Source organism: Ooceraea biroi, chromosome 6, assembly GCF_003672135.1.
Source record: "Ooceraea biroi isolate clonal line C1 chromosome 6, Obir_v5.4, whole genome shotgun sequence".
NCBI lineage: Eukaryota > Metazoa > Arthropoda > Insecta > Hymenoptera > Formicidae > Ooceraea > Ooceraea biroi.
The window spans coordinates 11,295,230-11,315,502 of record NC_039511.1 but is presented as its reverse complement, the minus strand read 5'-3'; the positions used below and the strand labels follow the sequence as shown (position 1 = coordinate 11,315,502).

At 40.2% G+C, this 20,273-nt stretch overlaps 1 protein-coding gene across 1 annotated transcript; it reads left to right on the top strand.

The window, feature by feature from the left end:
* Window positions 1–4,160: 4,160 nt before the first annotated feature.
* LOC105284129 (espin) lies at window positions 4,161–20,039 on the top strand. Its single transcript, XM_011347416.3, has 12 exons — window positions 4,161–5,011; window positions 9,607–9,735; window positions 10,139–10,412; window positions 11,855–12,050; window positions 12,719–12,897; window positions 13,477–13,549; window positions 14,396–14,544; window positions 15,867–16,119; window positions 17,132–17,487; window positions 17,790–17,965; window positions 18,147–18,337; window positions 19,072–20,039. Exons 1-12 carry the CDS (start codon window positions 5,000–5,002, stop codon window positions 19,310–19,312), a joined length of 2,229 nt encoding a protein of 742 aa, XP_011345718.2. The 5' UTR covers window positions 4,161–4,999; the 3' UTR covers window positions 19,313–20,039.
* The last annotated feature ends 234 nt before the right edge of the window (window positions 20,040–20,273 follow it).

Sequence of the window (20,273 nt, the reverse complement as noted above, 5' to 3'; positions counted from 1 at the left end):
TTTATTATTGGATATTAATAGTTGTGTAACTTTTTGCGGGAACCGCATTATTGGTTGTTTATTACTAGTTTACGAAATACATGTTTATTTATGTTTTGTCTACATGTTAAGTATTACATTAATTCGGTCACTCGATCTGCGCGAGGCTTGGTTGCGTTTTGCAAAACCAGATTCTGATATATATACAGTGACTGACAAAAAAAGAGACCACTTTAATATTATAAGTTCTTACATCAAAAAGTTATGGAAAAAATGAAAAAAACTGAATATTTCTGCTGAGATGACTCTTTATTAACATTAATTGTAATGTTCAAAACAGATTGTTCTTTATTTTATTTAATTTTAGTTTCAAACTACTTTTTCAGAAATATTTTACGTATGACTAGGACAAAAAAAAGAGACCGTAATTACTTTTTAATAACAAAACTTAAAGAAAATGAGAAGAAACAAGAAGAACACATAATTTAATATTTAGTATGACTTCCTTTTGCCTTGATTACTGCCTGAAGTCGTCTTGGCATACTATTCACGAGATTTTCAAGATATTTTTCGTCTATCTCCTCCGAAGTCTTTTGAAGTGCCGCAAAATAATTTTCCTTGTTCGTCACTCCAGTTTTATCAATCTTCTTATCCAAAAGTGACCATAGATTTTCTATGGGATTGAGGTCGGGTGATTGTGGAGGCCAATCAAGAAGTTTGATTTTGTTGGATTTAAAGAATGCCTGACTTTTTCTTGCCGTATGTTTTGGGTCATTGTCCTGCTGGAAGATGAAGTTGTCTTCCAGCCCGAGTTTAAGCAATGATATCTCCAGATTTTCGGAAAGAATATCGATATAGGTATCTGCAGTCATAGTACCATTGATTTGGACTAAATTTCCCGTTCCTGACCAACTAAAACAACCCCAGACCATAATACTGCCTCCTCCGTGCTTCACAGTTTGCTGCAAATGACGCTCTTCATGTTCCTCTCCGGTTTTTCTCCATACTCTGAGTCTTGTTTTCCGATTGAATAATTCAAATTTACTTTCATTGGACCATAGAATTGTTTTCCAAAAGTTTGTTGGCATTTCTGCATACTTTTTCGCAACTTCAAGCGCTTTATTTTATTTCGTTTGCTGATAAAAGGCCGTTTTCTTGCAAATCGGCTGTGCAAGTCTGCTTCCCGAAGTCTCCGCCGAATTGTTTTATGTGATACATCTAATTGAAGGTTCTCTTGAATAGCTCGCACCGTTGAATATGGATTCTTTTTAATTTCTCGTACAATACGATGGTCATCCTGATCCGTTGTCGCTCGATTTCTTCCTCTTCCTGGTCTGTTCGCAATTGAACCTGTCTCCCGAAACTTTCTGCACAGCTTTTGCACTTGTGTCTTGCTTACATTAAACTTTGCTGCTACTTTTCTTTGCGAAACACCCTCCTGGATGTTTTTCAGAATTAATTTTCGGACTTGTGTACAAGTTTGCTTTCGAGCCATCTTCACAACTGAACTTTTTCGCCCGAAAAACAACAAACGAATGAAACAAATGTATATTATAACCTCAAACATCAAACAAAACAAAACACAGTATAACCTTGGTCCACTGAAGTAGTAAGGTGGTCCTATTATCAAATAATATTTATAATTTGAATGGTGGTCTCTCTTTTTTGTCCTAGTCTTAAGCAAAATATTTCTGAAAAAGTAGTTTGAAACTAAATTTAAATAAAATAAAGAACAATCTGTTTTGAACATTACAATTAATGTTAATAAAGAGTCATCTCAGCAGAAATATTCAAAGTTTTTTTCATTTTTTCCATAACTTTTTGATGTAAGAACTTATAATATTAAAGTGGTCTCTTTTTTTTGTCAGTCACTGTACGTAGATAACAGCGAAAAGCTCTAGTCTACTTTGTACATTACATAACACTGCTCCTACTGGTTTCCAGACTCGATAAAAATCAAAGTGACAGCACGGAATCATTTTTCTATTTGAGAGTCGCCAAATTTTCTTCAGACGTTTATAAAGTCGATTGAAAACCGCTCAAACTAGTTTCGTTCCGATCGGAAAATAACGAATTATTAAAAAGCCAATATATATCGAATTTCTAACTCAATTTCACAGATGACTTAACACCATCAAATTTGGTAGTTCTTGATGTATCAAATTCGACATAATTCCACCAAACCAGCGACCGTAACATGAATTTCGATATCAACAGAAATGTGAAATCCAGCAATTGCCAGAATCCGGTTATCCAGTTGTGAGTGAAACAGTGCAAAAATTTGATCAGTAATAATTCTGCAATTAAAAAACATTAATATTAATGATAAATCTTTAATTAAAAATCTGTCTCAAAATTAATCCAAAATGATTAAAAATCTGTTTTGAAATCCAAATAAATCGAAAACAAACAAGAAAGAATCGTAAAATATTTCTTACTAATTACGTTTGGATGATGAAATGATTTTCTCCACTCAGATTATCATACTTGAGGCCGTTCAATTAATTAGTCACGAAGAGGGAGGAAGACTGATGCGGCCTTTCATCGCTGAAATGAAAGGAAGGAAAGGAATGCTCGATATTGAAAAGACTCGACTTTCTTTATGCGGGATTCAACCTTGCTCAATCCTACAATAAATCATCAGGAAGTATTATTAAAAAAAAAGTATTATTCAAAAAAGGCAAATAATAATCCTATAAATTATGAGATACTATTCATAAGCGCTCATTGTCAAGGAGGCTGCAAAATCGTTCGAGACTGGCAGCGGCACCTGCAACCAAGAGACGCAACTTGGCGCCAGCAGCAGGGGGATCATTCTTTACAGTTAGGTTTAGCCAGATCAGGTGAGGAGGAGGCGAGAGACTCGAGCCTGGTGGGAGATGATAAAGACACCTTTAAGAGAGGAAAGAGCGGTGCCACCTCGCGGCAACGATTCTCTCCTCGATCTTCTTGTTCGAGAGGAAACTTCCTCTTACATCTCGAGGGAGACAGATAACGGGGAATACAGATGTGCATAATTGAAAAAAAAAGAAAAAATCGCTCCATCCTGTGCACACTTTCTAGGTCGCGCTTACTTTTCAAGAAAGCGCGCGTGTTGCCTCCTCGTCGAAATAATAAAAAATCAAAGTTGAATGCTAATTCATATTCCGATAACTGTGCTTTGATAAAGATAGTTTGATATAAAGTACCGTTCGTTCGACGTCCTCGAATCCCGATTCGCGAGAAAAAGTGAGAACGAAGAGATTGATGAAGGTACATTTTCATAAATTCTCACTTAATGCACGAAAATTAAGCAAATTAACGTGATCAATCACTGTCTTATCTTCCTCGAAACCTACAAATTTTTAAATCATACAATTGCAAGTACAATGAAACAAATGACAAGGAAACTACAGAAAAAACTCCTCACAACATCCCCAAAATGTCAATAACAGACATGTACAAAACTAACTCAACGATTTCAGAAGAATGAGCCGAACATTTCGAGACGTCGTTCTCGACTTCGCGTGCCATCGTTCATAGACCAAGTCGCGAAGATCGCAAGATCTCCAGCAGCGAATCCGAGCTTTCCACGAGGACCGGTCGACATCCTTAAAGAACGCCGGCAAACTGGAGCGTAGCGGGAAAAGCCGCAGGATCTGTGCCGGGAGTAGGGCAGCGCAGAGGAAAGGCAAAAAGGACTAGAACATCCGCGAGCGGTCTTCTCCACCGGTAGACCAGTACATCCCTACCTCGACCCACGGATCCGCGGACGAGAGCAGGTGGAGGCTCTCGACGATCTGCTCGAGAGCGGCGAGAGAGTCCCGGTCCGTCGCCTCGCACCGGAGGCACGCACCGGCCCTCCAAGAGAGAAAGACTCGCGCGCGAGTTCGTTGGCCGACCGTCACCCGCGCGCCCGTTTTCCCGATTGCTCTCGCGCGCGGCAACTCGCTTGCTGTTCTCTCGAAAGCAAGCAGGGACTCTCGAAAACCGACACGGGCACGCGAAAAGGGCACCTGGACCTGAATCAGCGCGGGCGCGGCCACAACTCGCCCTCGCCTCGCCAACTGGCGAGGTGAACCCGCGCGTGCACCGAGTTCCAGTCCGGGAGATCGACCGCGTCGCCGAGCCAGCCGACAGGTGCTAACTCGCGCGTGACTCCGGTGTTAGCTTCAGAGTCATAGTCGCGCGCTTGCTCGCGCTGGACGGACGTGTTTGCCGCTAGCTGGCAGGAGTCAGTGAGAAACAGCACCGTGTGATTGCATGGAAGCGTCCAGAATCTCGGAAAACTTTCCTGCGAAACTGTCTTGAAACTTGCCCAAAGCATTGCAGATCCTTGCGAGTCTGTTTCAAAGCGCAGAGAAGACTAAGAGTGATTACAGAAACTTGAGAGATTTTTCGATGAATCAGTCTTGACGCCTGTGGACCGATTGGAAGGATCCTGAAAGTATTTCTAAAGCACGAGGAAGGCCGGAAGTGATCACGAACGCGTGGCGAACGTTTGGAGGTTTCTTAATACTTGGAGATATCAGTCTTCTTCAACATCTGTAACATCTCAGAATACTCTAAATATCTTCTGGAGTATGAGGAAGATCAGAAGTGATCATGCACGCTTGAAGAATCTTCTCTAGACGCTTGGAAAGGAGCCAGTCTTGAATCTGTTGGAAGAATCTAAAAATCTGGAATTCAAGATCAAGAGTGATCAGCGGAAGCTTGGAGATTTCCGGGAAAGTTTCCGGAAGAGAACCCAAGACCGATTCGTCTCGAGCACGGTGAAATTCGGGAGTGCAAGGGACTGACGCAAAACGGAAGTACCGTTGCCTCTGCTCCTGGGCACTCGTGAACGGCCTTGACGGCGCCAATCTCGGTGAGCCTTGGTCTGGTTCGAACTAGGACAGCGGAGCGTGCGTTCCGATAGATGGACGGGAGGATCCGGCGGAATCTTCTTCTGCTGGAGCGGACTTCCTTAAACGACGTACTAAGGGCGATTTGAGACTTTTGGTTTCCGACGTTATACATCGACAGCGAAATCCGGTTTTGCATGGGTGTATATGTAAGTGAACCGTAATCCATAAGTACCGTAATGCCGTAGGCATTACTCGTCGCGCTCTCGAGAGAGACAGTACGTTTGGCATTGTGCTGAGCTCTCTTCATGGTCACACACGTTTTCAACGTGATGTATTATGTATATAGCCTTGGGAAGCTGTCGTTGATTGTTAACAATAAGAATCTTGCAGAATTTGTTATTTCCGCGTTGAATATATTTCCTTAGGAGAAACATTTCTGTTTCGACATCTTCGTGAGAATTTGCAATGGAAAGCTCAAAGACAAAACGATTCAGCAGATTTTAACAATGTTTAACAATTTGAAATGATGAGGATCGATTCTAACGCTGACGTCAGAAGGACGACTTGAAAGTTAGCTGTAAAATCGCCCCGCTGTAACGGTGAGTCGCGGTTTCTATCGTACGATCCGGTTTTGCGTGCAAATCTAATAGCTGCTACTTTTCACTTGTAACGAGTAGTGCGAACGTTCATGCGTGTAATAGGAAGTACGTACTTACCTGCAACTGATCCGCGTCGAAGATCGGAGTAAAAGGTTGTATCTGAACCGATATCTGAAACCATAACTCGGGCGAATGGCGAATTCTTTTCGATTATGATCATTTAATCCGACACACTGTGACACACTTATTCTCTCACGGACTTAACGGTGTTCTAACTTGAAATTTCGCTAATATAAAATGGTTTAACGCGAAGTACCGGAAGCAACCGCCTTTGTAATATCACGTGGGACACGGCAGCGTATAGAAGAACGTCACCGTGTACTTTCTCTGAATCTTAAACAAATATTTAAAATCTTTTGCATTGTAGTGTCTTTTAGTAAGTACAGAATGGATTTTTGGTGAGTTTGACTTGGCAGATTTTTATATACCCGAGAAAACTGTCTCTCTTCATAATGCAGATTTCATTCACGATTTGACTGCTACGCTCGACTGAGTGCAGTGACATTTATCTGTTGTGAATGAAGCGAAATCTTAACTGCGGGGTGAGCAGCTCGACCTTGCGCAGGTCAGTACTATACCGAGCTTCTGATCTTTCTTCGTGTATCGCCTTGAACGTCTAACATCTGCGAATACGCCTGCAAAGATAAGAGACACTACAGTGCATTCATCGCGGCTGATAACGCGACATAACGCGACATAACGATTAATGCGCGTTTTAAAACACTATCTGCAACAATGGGAATTCCGCAAATTTAAAAATAAAAGATAGTAATATCGCAGTTCAGAAAAAGACATTTAGGAATTCAGAAAGAAATAAAGGATATTCGCACAGAAGAAGCATTCACGTAAGAATCTATTTAACTAAAAAGTTAAATAGATAATTGTAAAAACTGCAGTCCAATACGAGTTTTTCATTTATATTTACATTAATCTCCGCTCGGTTTTTCATTAATTTAATTTAATTTATTAGTTGATTTAAAAGAAGGCGTTTATTAATTACTTTACTAGATATTTGCAAAGTCTTTCTAAATACTCTTGAATATCTTGAAGTAGTCTATTTTTAACAGTTTTATCTATTGATATCATATTAATATGGATAATAATAAATATAAAAATTAAAATCTGTTATAATCATTTTCAAGCGAAACTAAAAGGAGGCAGTTTTTGTCGACTTTCTCAAGACCGACACATTTGACTTGATGCGTGTCTAAAATCACCGATCCGTCAATAAAAATGTAACGATTGTAAATCCACGGCTTTCTAACGTTCGTCATCGCCCACACAAGTTTACCTACTTTGATCGATGATTTATGGTAAAAGTATGGAATAGCAGAATGATTATTACGATTAGTCACAAGTAAGAAAGGTGCATTAAACGTCACTCACAATTATGAGTAATAAACTGATTATTAAAGTAATCTCACGTGGCAATTTAATTGTCAAGAAGAGAAGATCTTCGCGTGATCACGCCAACCTAAAGGATTCATTGTCATAATTGCCCGTAATCTTTCTCTGTCTCTCTTTTGGTAATAATATAAATAGTTAAGAAATTAAAAGAAAAATGTGTAAATTTGTTTATTTGTAGATTTATTTTGTTCGTATACTCTGTATTCTATGAATCCCAATGAATCCTAACTGAAAATCTGCACCGCGTTCAGTTTTCTTTCGTCCTTCACCCGGTTAGGCGAAAAGCGTGTCGTTGGCGCATAACGCAACGGAATACACGTCACGGAGAAAAAACTCGCGTGAACGGACACTTTTTCCGGGATAGTGCCCATCGCGGACCGGTGACATTAGTCTGTCGTTATGATCATTTATCGTACTTTTTATTACGATACATTCTCATAACTCCGTAAGGTTTCAAATGGCAATTTGTCTCACGCAAGATATTCCGCTGGAAGAGGCAAGAAATGTAACAAACTGCAAACAAATTACAACTGCATTTCTACTCAATATAAAAAGAATTGAAGGAAAGATATTCATGCAAAAGAGTTAAAATAAAAACAAGATCTCTTTGTTTCTAAAAAAGAAAAGCTATGGGCAAATTAGTTTCTTTTACCAATTTCAGAATAAACGTAAGTAAATTAAGTAATTAGAAATTCAAACTGTTTCTTTGTAAAAGAAACTAAAAATTTCACATACTTATAAATTTATTTTACGATTAGCGATATAGCAATTACGAGAGGCTGCTTGATCCACATTTAACATGTACGGCGAGAGATCTCGTGATGCAAATTTCTCTTCGCGGACGACTCAGAAATTAGAATATACGGTCATATAAATACCACTTTCTCGCCTGGCCGAACGAGATTTGTCACTTTTATCGCAACACCATAGAGACGAATCTTTTCTTACGCGATCTCGCGCACTCCTCTTTCGTTTCCTTCTTTCGTCACGCGACCCAATTACGCCATTTAAGCATTAAGCATATCACGTACGAATTTACATAACAACACAAGTACAATGTACAGGGAATCGCAACGCTACGACTTTCGAAAGAGCTTTAAAAAATAACAAAAATTATTATATTGACACTTATAGTTTCTTACATTCAATATTTTATCAAACTATCTTGAAGATTATTACCTTATAATGAATCGTATATTATGTTGCAAAATTTTTATTAATTACACGAAACACATTTTCATTAATTGTCGTTAATAAATTGTTTAACATTAATCAATCTTACAACAATGACGCTAAATAAATAAACGAACCAAGATTTACGTTTAAGGATATAACTTCCTTTCACATATCTCTCTCGTAGATATTCTTACGTTGTGAAAAGCCTGATGAAAGATGTTCGGGAACATATGATCAGCATAATCGGCCGCGCGAGCGCGGAATCTCGCGCTGCATCGACACGCGGTTTCACCTCAACGAAACGAGAGCGACGCCGTGCAATTTCCACGTACACGGAATTACGCGAAAAGGGAGTTACAAGCCCGGCTAGCTTACGGTATAATCTAATTAGCGCGCCAGCGGAGCTACCAGTCTAACGAAACGCTACAAAATAATCCGGCTCTCTGGCCGCGGCAACGTAAAAGCTCATGACGATAAAACAGTCCCGCCAAGATTCTGTTAAATATTCCACGACACGCCGTTCTGGATCATATGAATCCAGTTGGATCCAACTCGTTTTTCCCCTTCCTCTTCGATCAAAATGATGGATAAGAAGGCGTCGGCATTAGCCGCGCGCAAATCGTTATAACGGACCGCTTCGCTTATATTTTATCACGTTGAAATAAGTTAATCCGGAACCAAATGTTTTATCGATATTGCACGACATTCCGCGAATTAATTACGCTTTCCTTTCACGATCTCGTCGATCTATCACCATACTGCCTCGGTTTAATCATGACATTTACCGTAAAAACTATTTGGATAGTCGGAGATAGCATGGTATAGTCTGCTATATAGAAAACAGAAATTAATATGTTTTTTCTAAGTATTATACATGGAAATTAATATGTTAGATATAAAAAAACCTAATCGTCGAGTTATTTCCTATTCCGCAATATTATGTTCTAAATTACAATTAATTAATTTCAATTTTTTCCATTTCTCTACTCCGCAAGAGAAGAATAAATCTTTCCGCTTGATCTCGCATATAAACTACATAGAGCTGCATATTAATTGGATTCAGCGCGCACTCGCTTCTACTTTCCGCCGTTTTCATTGTGAGCCGCTCGTATACGCAAGGTCTCTAAGTAATTGCATCCTCTCGCAACAATAGCCCCCGTTCTCGCGACGTTCGCCGAATCATCGGCGTTTTTCCCCCGGAGCAAACTCCTCTGAACGAGGTCAGACCCAGTCCTTTGCGCAACCGTAGGTAATCGCTATTAAGCAACGGAGATTATCGCGAGCCCGCAAACATAGAGTTCGACAAATGCAATCGGTTGCGGTACATCGAGGGAGCAGGAGAGAGAGAGAGAAAGAGAAAGAGAGATAGATAGAGAGAAAATCGAGAAAGACAGAGTAAAGAGGCACAGGTGTTGCCGGTGTTAGTCGCGCAATAAGGAAGAGGCGATCGCTTCCGCGACAGATTTCCGCGGCTAAGATCAGGATCATTCCGATCTAATGGATCTGCAGCAATTTCCAGCAAACGGTTCTAATCGTTTTCTGTTTGCTCCGACATGTAGCAGGAGACCGGCAAGCCTCCACCTCCTAATGCCACCCCGAAGATGGCCAGGGATCGCACCGGGTCGGATTATTCAGGCCACATGAGCGACACCACCACGTGCAGCTGCGTCGCGAGCTCTATCGAGAAGGTAAACTTAGAGTTTCCATACTTTTCATAAAGAATGCAGAACTTTTACTTTTTTAAGTATAAATAATCGCAGATAACATCAAAAACTTATTTAGAGCAAAAATTCAGAAACTCTTCCTGTTTAAGAGAATCTTTTTAAGATCATGTTAAAGGTGAAGAATTTATTTCTAAATTTTTTGAATTTAATATTCTCTCTTTATTTTAATTATATATTTTATTCATCTCTCTAAAAAATTACTATAAAAGTCATATTCATTATTCACATTCACCCCTTGAAATTATTCCATGAGATTTCTGTTTCTATTACGAAAAATATGTTTTAATTCAAAGCTTATTATTTCGTTTTAAAATTTCAAAAGAGTGCACATGTTTAACGCTACGGATCTCATTGAAACGTGTTATAGTGCTCATTGCGCGGCTGCGGGATGTTTCAAGAGCCGTTCTTCCTGCATCCGCCGGGTTCTCGGCCACGGGATGGCATCTACATCAATCCCATGAGTGCGTACATTGGCGAACCGCCAAAGCCCAAGGACACTGAGTCCTTCTACCTGCACAGTCCGCACGACCTCGTCTACACCAGGATCACTAGGCTGTTCGGCGACGCCGAGAAGCTGCGGAACGGCGTCGCAGCGACAGAGCAGCGTCATGTGACGGAGAGGAAAGACGAGACTCTAACTGGTAAGTAGCACGTCCCAGATATTTCATCGCTACGTTATAACACGTACTATACACATGGTGTCCTGGAAATATCCTGCCATCAGCCGTCGAAAGTGAAGAGGCTTTGCCAGATATTATTTAAATTTGTTAGTCATTAATTATTGAACATGTATTATTCATTATTGACCAACTTGTGAATCTCGATTTGCCTCGACAGATTTCCGTAATGCTCAAGATATTCAATCTGATAAAAACTGAATGTTTTCAATAATTAATTGTGGAGTAATAAAAATTATAGAATAATAGAAAACTTTATGAGAAGGCAGATTGCTCTCAAGAACAGAAATTCAAATTCTAATTGTTGAAACATATTAAATATGGAAAAACTAAAAAAGAGATGTGCAACCCGAATTTACAGAGCAGGCGCATTTTTTATCGATCAAACGTCAAAATTATTTATGTACAAAATAAAACAGTGACTCCGAGACACCCTGTGTGCTCTGTCAGCTCTCGACGATTGCTGCGGCTCCAGGATGACCTCGATTCGCATCCGATGTTCGGCATTGTCGATCTCCCTGTCTCTCTTTCGCTCTCCCCGACGATATTTACAAAGTCTAGTATCTTGATTAAACCGGTACCATCTGCTTCCATTTCATATGTATCAATAACATATCGATCTTCGTATCGAATCTCTAGGAAGAAACTAGGATACATTTCTCACCGGCAAATATCAGTTAATCGATTAAATATGAAAATCACACATATGTGAATTCTAGTTTTATGGAATACTACATCAGAATTTTAATTAACGGTTCTCCCTCCTATTCGTCTCTCTTTGCGGACAATAAATTTAATCATGAATTTTACGGAGGCGGCATATGACTAACGTGCAGAAAATTTCTCACGGCTCATCATGTCGAAGAAAGAAAGAAGGAGAAATATTTCGGTAACTGTCGGCGAAAAAAGCTACGTGCGTCGCAACACACGCATTTCGCAAAACCGGGTTAAAGACTCGCGCGCGATTTACCGCGGATACCGTTAAGCCGTTACACTGCAGCGGCTCTTAATGAGTAAGAGTAATAAGAAACGCGATCGACGGACTCATCGAGGCGAGTCTCGGCGAGTTCCAGCATCTCGTAATGCACAACACCGTCGAGATGTAACAGAAAAAAGATCTAAATTAAAAAACAAAATGAGACCAGGATTTTTAAATTCTTACTTTAAAGTTAAAATAATAAAATAAAAAAGTACAAAATTAAAGAAATTAGATCTCGGGAAACTTTGATCTATTGATCAAAGTTTCAATCGACGGCTTGGACCGTATTGAGCTTTGCAAAGACAGGTTCAAGATTTTAAAGAATTCGGGTGAGATATTTGACGTGAAAAGTACCTTACACGGCACGTCTCGCCGTACATTTTCTCGTGCGCAATGCGTATATTCCAAGCGAGGCTTTGGCTTTCAGTGAAAGTGGACGTGCACATCAACAACGGCGGATTTGTCGGCCGGCCGCATCCCAGCAACGGACATGCGGCTCGCTCGGAGATCGCGAAGGAGCCGCAGGATCACGCTTACGAGCAGATCTGCGTGAGACAGGAGGAAATTGGCAACGTGGGCTCGTCATCGCGCAAAAAGTCGACAGATAACGTCTCTGACAGCAGGTAATCTTTGATTACCTTAAGTTGAAGAGAGTGTCACAAATTACTACAGTTCGAAGAGTTCAACGTTTCTGATCAGCTGTTTGAAAGTTGAATACAATTGATCCAAAATTAATTTTCTGAAGTATAAAATTAATTTCTTCAAGAAGATTACAAGAGTATAATAATAATGTTGCACTTTAAATTAAATCTTGTAATTTAAATCGATTATTTGAAACGTAAATATTATAAGTATAAAATATAAAGGATAGGATTAATGACGTAAAATAATTGTTCAGACATACGAACAAATATACGTTGACACAAACAGATATCATTAAGGTCATCCTTAATACCACGAATCGCGTGTCGGGTTTGTCGAAAGAGAACTTGATGAGCGCAGCACAACACAATATCAATCGACCATAAAGCGACCGTGAAGCCAAGCAATTCTGATGCAGTAATCAACATCCAACAGACAACACTACAACACAACTCCTCATGACAAACAAAATTACACCTGTAGTCACAAAGAAATGGTCGTTCGCGGATGACGCGCTGACAGAGAATAGCATCAGTGCCGTTGTCTTCGTTTATCTCGCAGATAAGCGATGCAATCGTGGATTAGATTAAAACGAATCCTCGACAATTGCAAATTCGCGACGCGATCAGACTGTTCTTAATCGTTTCAGTCGTTCCCGGAAAACCGATAGACGATACAGTCGATCCAGCAGCGCTAGCGAGTCCTCGAACATGAGCAGCGAGATCCACTGCCTATCCTCGACAACGTCCACTCCGTCTTTGTCGCGACACAGTAGCAACGAGCGAATCGGCAAAACAGGCAGCAAGATAAATGCAGAAACCTCGCATGGTATGTGACAAATCGCCGAAAGTCTTTATAGGATGGCCATGGTATCCATTGCGGAAATGCTAATAATTTTGAGGGATGAATCAAGCTGTTGTGAAGTGAAGTGCGATTAGGTAAAACAACGTGTAAAATATATAATCGTGCAGTGTGCTGAAATAGTACAGCAAGTCATGAATATACCTAAAATTAGCTTCCTGGATATTTCTGAGAGCGCGTTGCTTGAACTCGGCACAAGCGCACCATTATTGTGGGAGACTTCAATGCCGATACATTCGCGTGATCTTTTGACAAAATCTACGGAGCTTGACGGGCATCTATGGAGATCTTGTTTATTTCAATCATTTTAATTATTTTAGTCCAATTAATTGGTCATTTATAGCTGTGGATAAAAATTTATATGGACATTTATGTTTGATTGATCGATGTAAAATTCAAATTAATAAATGCAAATTAAAATTCACGATTCTATGAAAAACAAAAGATATTATGGCCATCCTATGCGAAATCCGGGGTTGATCAATAATGCAAAAGAGCGAATGATCAACGCGACTGACCGGTTTGCCATTCTGCTTTGGTTCATAGAGAGGAAGGACTCGTCCAGCACGCAGGTGGAAAGTGAAAAGGAGATTCGTACGAGCGGGAACGGCGGACCTAGGTAAGTAGGACGAATCGAGAGCAGATCAAAGTAGTTGTACCAATAAGAAAAGGACGAAAGATCGATCGAAAGTCGATCGAGCCAGCGAGGCCGCTCGCTGCTTCGTGATCCGATCTGTTTCGTTCCTTTTCGCCGTTTAATTTTACCATTCGTTTCGCTTCGTGGACGGGATTAGGGGCGGAGGTTTCTTACTAACAATCTCTGACAATGAGTAGCATCGGCAGAACAAATGTAGATAATCGCAGTGGGGCGACCCGAATCAAGCGATTCGCTCGAACGAGTGAACAGATTGTTAAATCAATTAGCATCAAGCTAGATACGGCAAAAGAGTGAGTAGAGAGTGAGAAAGTAAAGAATTGTTTTTGAAACAAACACAAATAAGATAAATTAATCTCATTGCCCTTTTTGATTTATGTAATATAATTTTGTATCCCAAACTATTTTAATTTATTATCGGTGCCTGTTATTATGGATCTTTGTATATTCTTATTACTATGTTTTACCTTCAGTAATATCCTAATACTCTCGTTCCAGAAGATTAGAAGAATTTATTATCTGCTATTAAAAGCTACCATTTATTGCTATAATAACACTATCTTCTCTACGATCTTATAAGAACAACAGAACTTACCTTCACTAATTATCTAATTCGTCTTTCTTAGAATATTTTCTAATTTCACTAACACAAAGTAATCAGAGAAAATCTGCCATTTGAGGGCCAAAACTCAAAACAATAATCGAGAAATTCAATAGGATATTATAAATAATTAATATTATTAGTATTATAAAATAATATTCATATTATTCCTCTCACATCGTACTTAAACTAAGATTTCCATCCTTTAGTCTATCAAAACCACCGCCACCACCGCCACCACCACCGCCGGATAAGGACGATGACGTGGTGGTTGTCCTCGTGAACGCCAAGTCAAACACAGATGTCGACAAGAGGGATGCGCGAGGAAGCGGCCATGATGGAAGAAGCGAGTCCACCGGTAAGAAAACGCGATTGGTACTCACTTCCTTCTCGATGCCTGTTTGCTCCCTTGCAAAATTGCCACGAGCATGAAAGTAGTAGTTTGTCTTTGAACTTTCATGTGCGTTTGATACAAAAAAGGGGAATGTGTTCGGTTCAAATCTAACATTCGTTAATCGACGACGTTGATCTCGAAGATCTTGAAAGAAAGCGCGCTACTTCCGCTATAATAGGATCATATCGATTGAGAGGACGTATCAAGTGTAGTTTCACTTTACTCACAATGAGATGATGAACGGATCCTCGCGTTTAAAAGAAAAGAGGATCATCCTCATCACCGAAATCTCGTCCGGAAAGTTCACGTCGCGCACGAGCGGTCTTATTAACAATCGGCGTTTTACGACTACCGGTCAACGAAGACCATCAGACCCGGGAATATCTCAGTGGCGGTTCCCTCCGCGAGTTTTATTTAATGAATCAATTTATCTTAATGACGCTACTCGCGGAATACATTACTGGGCTCGTAGTTCGTTTTCTCGACGTTTAATACAATATGTTAGCAATTTAATTATCTCCGCCAATTAGGTAATATTTTTAGCGGAGAGGAAAAAATCAACTCTGCGTAGACCCCGCAGTCGACGAATCTACCGACCAGGAAGTGCGATAACTCCGTTACATAAAATCCATAACCCGCGGTTACCGTATCTTTATCGCCGCGGTAATTACTCGGCGGTCGGCCGGGCGTGTTGCCGCGCGCGAATTGCGCCTACATTTTCGGCGCGTTCCACCCGCGCATCTGCTCGAGAACACGTCGCCGGCGAACGAGCCGGCAATTAGCTGAATCGACGACGACGGCCGGCAATTACTGTTAGAATCTGCCGGAATTAATTTCGACGGCGAAGATATTAATCTGCGCGAGCGCGCGAGTCTTCAACTTAATTAGGCCGATTCAGCTCGCCTCGATCCGAGTGCGAGGAAGGAGGGAGGAAGGGGGCAAGCAGGGTCCGTCCGTCGATCTCGATTTGGGCTGCGCGCGTACCCACACCTCGAAGCCTTTAATTAAACTGTTAGCGGATCATGCTCGGCGGAGGTAGCTTCACTTACTAGACCATGGAGCTCACCGGGCATATAATATACTTACCTAGATTTCACTTGCCCGCGTCGGTAACGACCGTCATCCAGGCGCTGGAGGATATAACGAGAACCCTCTCCCTCTCTCTCTCTCTCTCTCCCACCTCCTTTACTTCGGCTTACCTCTTACCCTTTTTCTCTTTCTGTCTCTCCCTCTCTGTCCTGGAACTGTCTCTATGTTTCTCTAACGCTGCTGCTGTCTCGGAACAGCGACCAACAAGTCCGACGTATCATCCTCTGGCGAGCATCAGCAGCAGCCGGAAGTGCCGTCTCCCGCCAGTGCGCCGGTGGACACGGACGAAATTAAAGCGAACCAGGCATCCCACCTGGTAAACAGGCACATGGTGCTGCCGTTCATACCACCCAAGTTCGCCAACGCGGACTCCAACATCCTGCTCAAGCCGTCCGAGTATCTGAAGAGTATCTGCAAGGCGCCGTCGAAAAACAGTCTGTCGAAGGCGAGGTCAGTGATCCTTCCTATTACGCATTACAGTGTCTACCTTCATTTGCTTCGTCATCCTTTGTGCGTACGATATCGCGCTTAGGTTTCAATTGATTCGAGTGCGAACGTGCGAAGAAGTGATTGTTCTTTTCGTTATTTGTCTAATTAAATTAATATCGAAGTGACAATCTGGATATCTTACTCATGGTACACGCGAAAAATAGTTATCGTTAATAGTTCTCATTAATAGTATTAATAGCGTAGATAGATAATGGAAACGATCGTTTTATGTGTCTCGCTTAATTGGACTGTTTAGAAGGTGGTGATTTAGATTTCATTTATATTCACTGATCGCGTTCTACCTAAGTTATCTACTTCATCTCATATCTGAATAGACGATCTAAACAAGCAAATAACGGAAAGTAAATTATGCTTGTAGACATTAAACATTGTGATTTATCATTTGCATATTTGCATTTACGTTTGTAAGGCTATAATTTGTGAGTCAAATCTCCACACAGTTCTCCATGTACACTTGAGATAACATTAGTAATCGCTTTAATAAATTCGATCGATTTGGTATAATAATTGAGGATCGATAGAGCTTGTTTCACTCGATCAATTGAGATAACGAGTGCACTAGTTAAAGTCTTTTCACTCGATTGCATTGTAAAAATGTTAGCTTGCGTCTATTTCCTGATGACACAGCAAAAACTTAGAAAATGAGTTCAACATGATAATATTCCTCCTCTAAGAATCCATTTTTCGCAACTACATTAAAAATTTAATTACTATTAACTACAATAAAACATTAAAAAATTAATTAATATTAAATAAAAATAATTGCAACTTTATAGCTTGAAATCGGACAGAATCGATTCGAGATAATCCTCCAAGGAATATAATAAATCGGATAGTTTTCCGATGAAAGCTCTTCCTTTGAATTGATCTCATTCAAGAAGGAATCTACCATCGGGCGATGCCATTTTTCAAATTTTCTGCTCGCGTGACGATGCGAAAATCGCGCTCGCAGGTCAGTGGACAACTTGGACATCCAGAGCCGGAATACGGAACAGGGCGAAGAGGAGGAGGCGGATGAAGAGGGAGAGGAAGGAGTGCGAGGGAACAGCGAGGAGACCAAGGGGTCTTCTACGGGCCCCCCGCCGCCACCGTTGTCTCCTTTGCAGCAACGAGCACGGACGGGGAATCAAGCTCCGGGCACCACCGGCGCCAGCAACGATAACTCCGAGAGCTCGAAAACTCCGCAACCCCTAGCCACCATTAGCATCCAGGATCTGACGAGCATCCAACTACGGCGGACCGGTACGAAGATGAACGCCACCAAGACGTTCTCCGCTCCGCCACCTCGTAGCGTGTCCATGACTAACGGTAAGTTTGTCTGCGACACACATACACGCGTAATTTAACGCCTCTGCGAACACGCGAGGATTCAGACTTCAACTTTATTACCGTTCTGAAGAGTGTAGCGATATTTCGCATCGCGTTGTTGACATACTTGCATCTTGATTGTTTCATCTCATTAAAAAAAAATACTTTTATGATGACTTTTGTGACGCAAATCTTTATATTATAATACACGAAATTAACAAAGTTACATTATTTTGCTAATAATAAAAAAAGAAATAAAAAATGGAGTCAGGAATAAATCAGTATGAAATTGTCGATTTTAGTCTCGGAGCCGTTCTTCGTGCAAAAGACGGATCTGATCGCTGAACTAAAGCGCACCAAGGACATACCCGGCATCAAGAAACTGAAGGTGGAGAGGGCGCAGGTCGAGAAGACTCAGGAGAAGAATCTGATATCGGAAATTAACAAAGCGTTCAGCGTCACGAATTTTGTCGACCAAGTAAGTATTTTGTTCTGCATACTTCTCGGAGAACAAGCACATACAAACTTTTGAAGAAACTCATCAGATTATCTAATTTCCCAAATATTCTTTCATATCTTTTTTCATTTTGAGAAAGCATTCTTGTGTAATTCGACATAAAATCGAGAAACACTGATTTTTTCATGTATCATCTTTATAGATCCCGGAGAAAGACAGTTCGGGAAATGTGATACCGATCTGGAAACGGCAGATGCTGGCCCGAAAAGCCGCCGAACGAGCAAAGAAAGAACTCGAGGAGCAAATAGCGAAAGAGAACGAGGAGAGGCGGCAGAAAGCGATTCCACCGTGGAAGCGACAGCTTCTCGCCAAAAAAGATAACGACGAAAAGAGGTATGAAGATTCGTGGATCTATATTTTATTGATGATGTTGATCATTAATTGATGAGAGTTAATGATCTATTAATCGTCATCAATTGGCGAAGGCCGAAATTAATTAAAATAACTCACAACAGTATTTAATGGCTTATCGCTAAATCCTATTTGAATTGTGAGTGAATTCCTTCAAGCTTCATTTCGCATTGTTTTAATCTATCTGATTTTAGTGTATATAGGGAGAGAGATCAAGTGCTCGAATTATAACGAGTGTTACAATTGCCTCTCACACAATTGACCCCTAAGCTCCTCCGCTTCATGTTACATGCAAAATTACGCAGTATACCGCGATATTACACATGGCTAAATTAAATGATTGGCTAGTCAAATCTGATAACCGACATTTTTATCGTTTATAGTGGATGTGCTATTATTCTCTCAGCAGTATTAAAAGCACTTGTATCTTTCCAAGCTTTTAAGTGAAGCAATGCTGAAAGAAAAAGAGGAAAAAGAAAAAAGAAAAAATAATTTTTATAATTATTTTATAATTTATAATCTAGATATTTTTCAATACGCGTGTGATGATATTCTTTTCTTATTTCTATTTTAGTTTTTTTACATAAACTAATTTTATTAATTTCTCTATCATAGAAATTTTCAAAAATTTTTTTAAATTTTGTTCATATAACATATATTTATACCAAAAAACTTTACGCGCATCTTAAAACTTTAAGTTATCAATTCAATTGCAGACTGAATCAGACACAGATGTACGCGTCGACGAACTTGTCCGCGTTAAAATTCGAAGCGACAACGAATTCAAAGAGAGACCCCTCGCCAACGGCACCATCCTGCGTAACCAAGAAGGAAGAGAAACCGGAAACTGATGAGAAGCGTGACGATCCCGCCAAGGATGATTCTGATGATGGTCAAATTATACCTTGGCGAGCGCAACTGCGAAAGACCAACAGCAAGCTCAACATCCTCGATTAATCGTCGAACTTCGTTTTCCTTCGTTTATCGAAAGAATATACGCGCGTGATGTAAGTACCGCGTTTAGTCATTTAATTGTGTAGGCATAGCTGCCGCGAAATCTTTCCGGAGTTAACGGAACTTACGCCACATGAGAGAGATGAATGCAAAAAATATAATATAATATCTCTCGCTTCGTATAAAGGAATATATATTGATTCGTGGAATTTCACAACATGAAGCGTATGTTCGATATCCTCTAAGCTAGCACTGGTATAAATACTTTAAAAAAGGAATTGAACGGATACTTTTACATATTGCGTATCGTATCGCTCGCGCAGAATGTTTTTGCAGCCACTTTTCCTCGTTTGTAATTAACATTGTAACCATGTTTCTTTCGACGAAAACCGCCGAAGTGGAATGGAATTTACTATAATAGAATGGAATTTACTAACGTCGAAGTTGTTGAGAAAGCAGGCCTCATAGAGATAGCATTGCAAGGCGTAGCTTTCTCCAATCCTTACAGGGAGATGATGATCCCTGAAGCGTATGTTTGCTGGATTATAGTTTGCAAGAAATATCGCAAGCGTTCGATAAGGCGCACTGAAAGATGATGAAAACTATTTTTCAACCGCGTAAAACAATTAATTATCGTATCTTTAAATTGTGTAATGTGAAATGCGATATATGTACATATGAATAAGTCTTATAATTTCGTTTGCATTATAAAGGTAATCCTTGAGGTATCCCTATTATTGTTAATTAATTACTTTTACCCTGCTACTCTTATGCACAGAACTAATTAGCAAAGTTAGCTTTTAAGTCACTTTGATTATACTTTTCCAATTATTAGAATTCGACGAGAATGATAATTCGATAAGGATTATTTTAATCATTTTTCACATTTCAGTTATTTTAAATCAAGAGAAATTTGATACAATGCTTAACTGTCAAAAAGCAAATCTGTGGAAATCAATTGAAA

What these genes read in the sequence shown, in the direction of transcription:
- LOC105284129 (XM_011347416.3), top strand. An exon ending in TCGCGAGCTCTATCGAGAAG is followed by an intron (nt 9,736 to 10,138) that starts GTAAACTTAGAG and finishes AACGTGTTATAG; the next exon opens with TGCTCATTGCGCGGCTGCGG. An exon ending in TCACGAATTTTGTCGACCAA is followed by an intron (nt 17,966 to 18,146) that starts GTAAGTATTTTG and finishes TCATCTTTATAG; the next exon opens with ATCCCGGAGAAAGACAGTTC.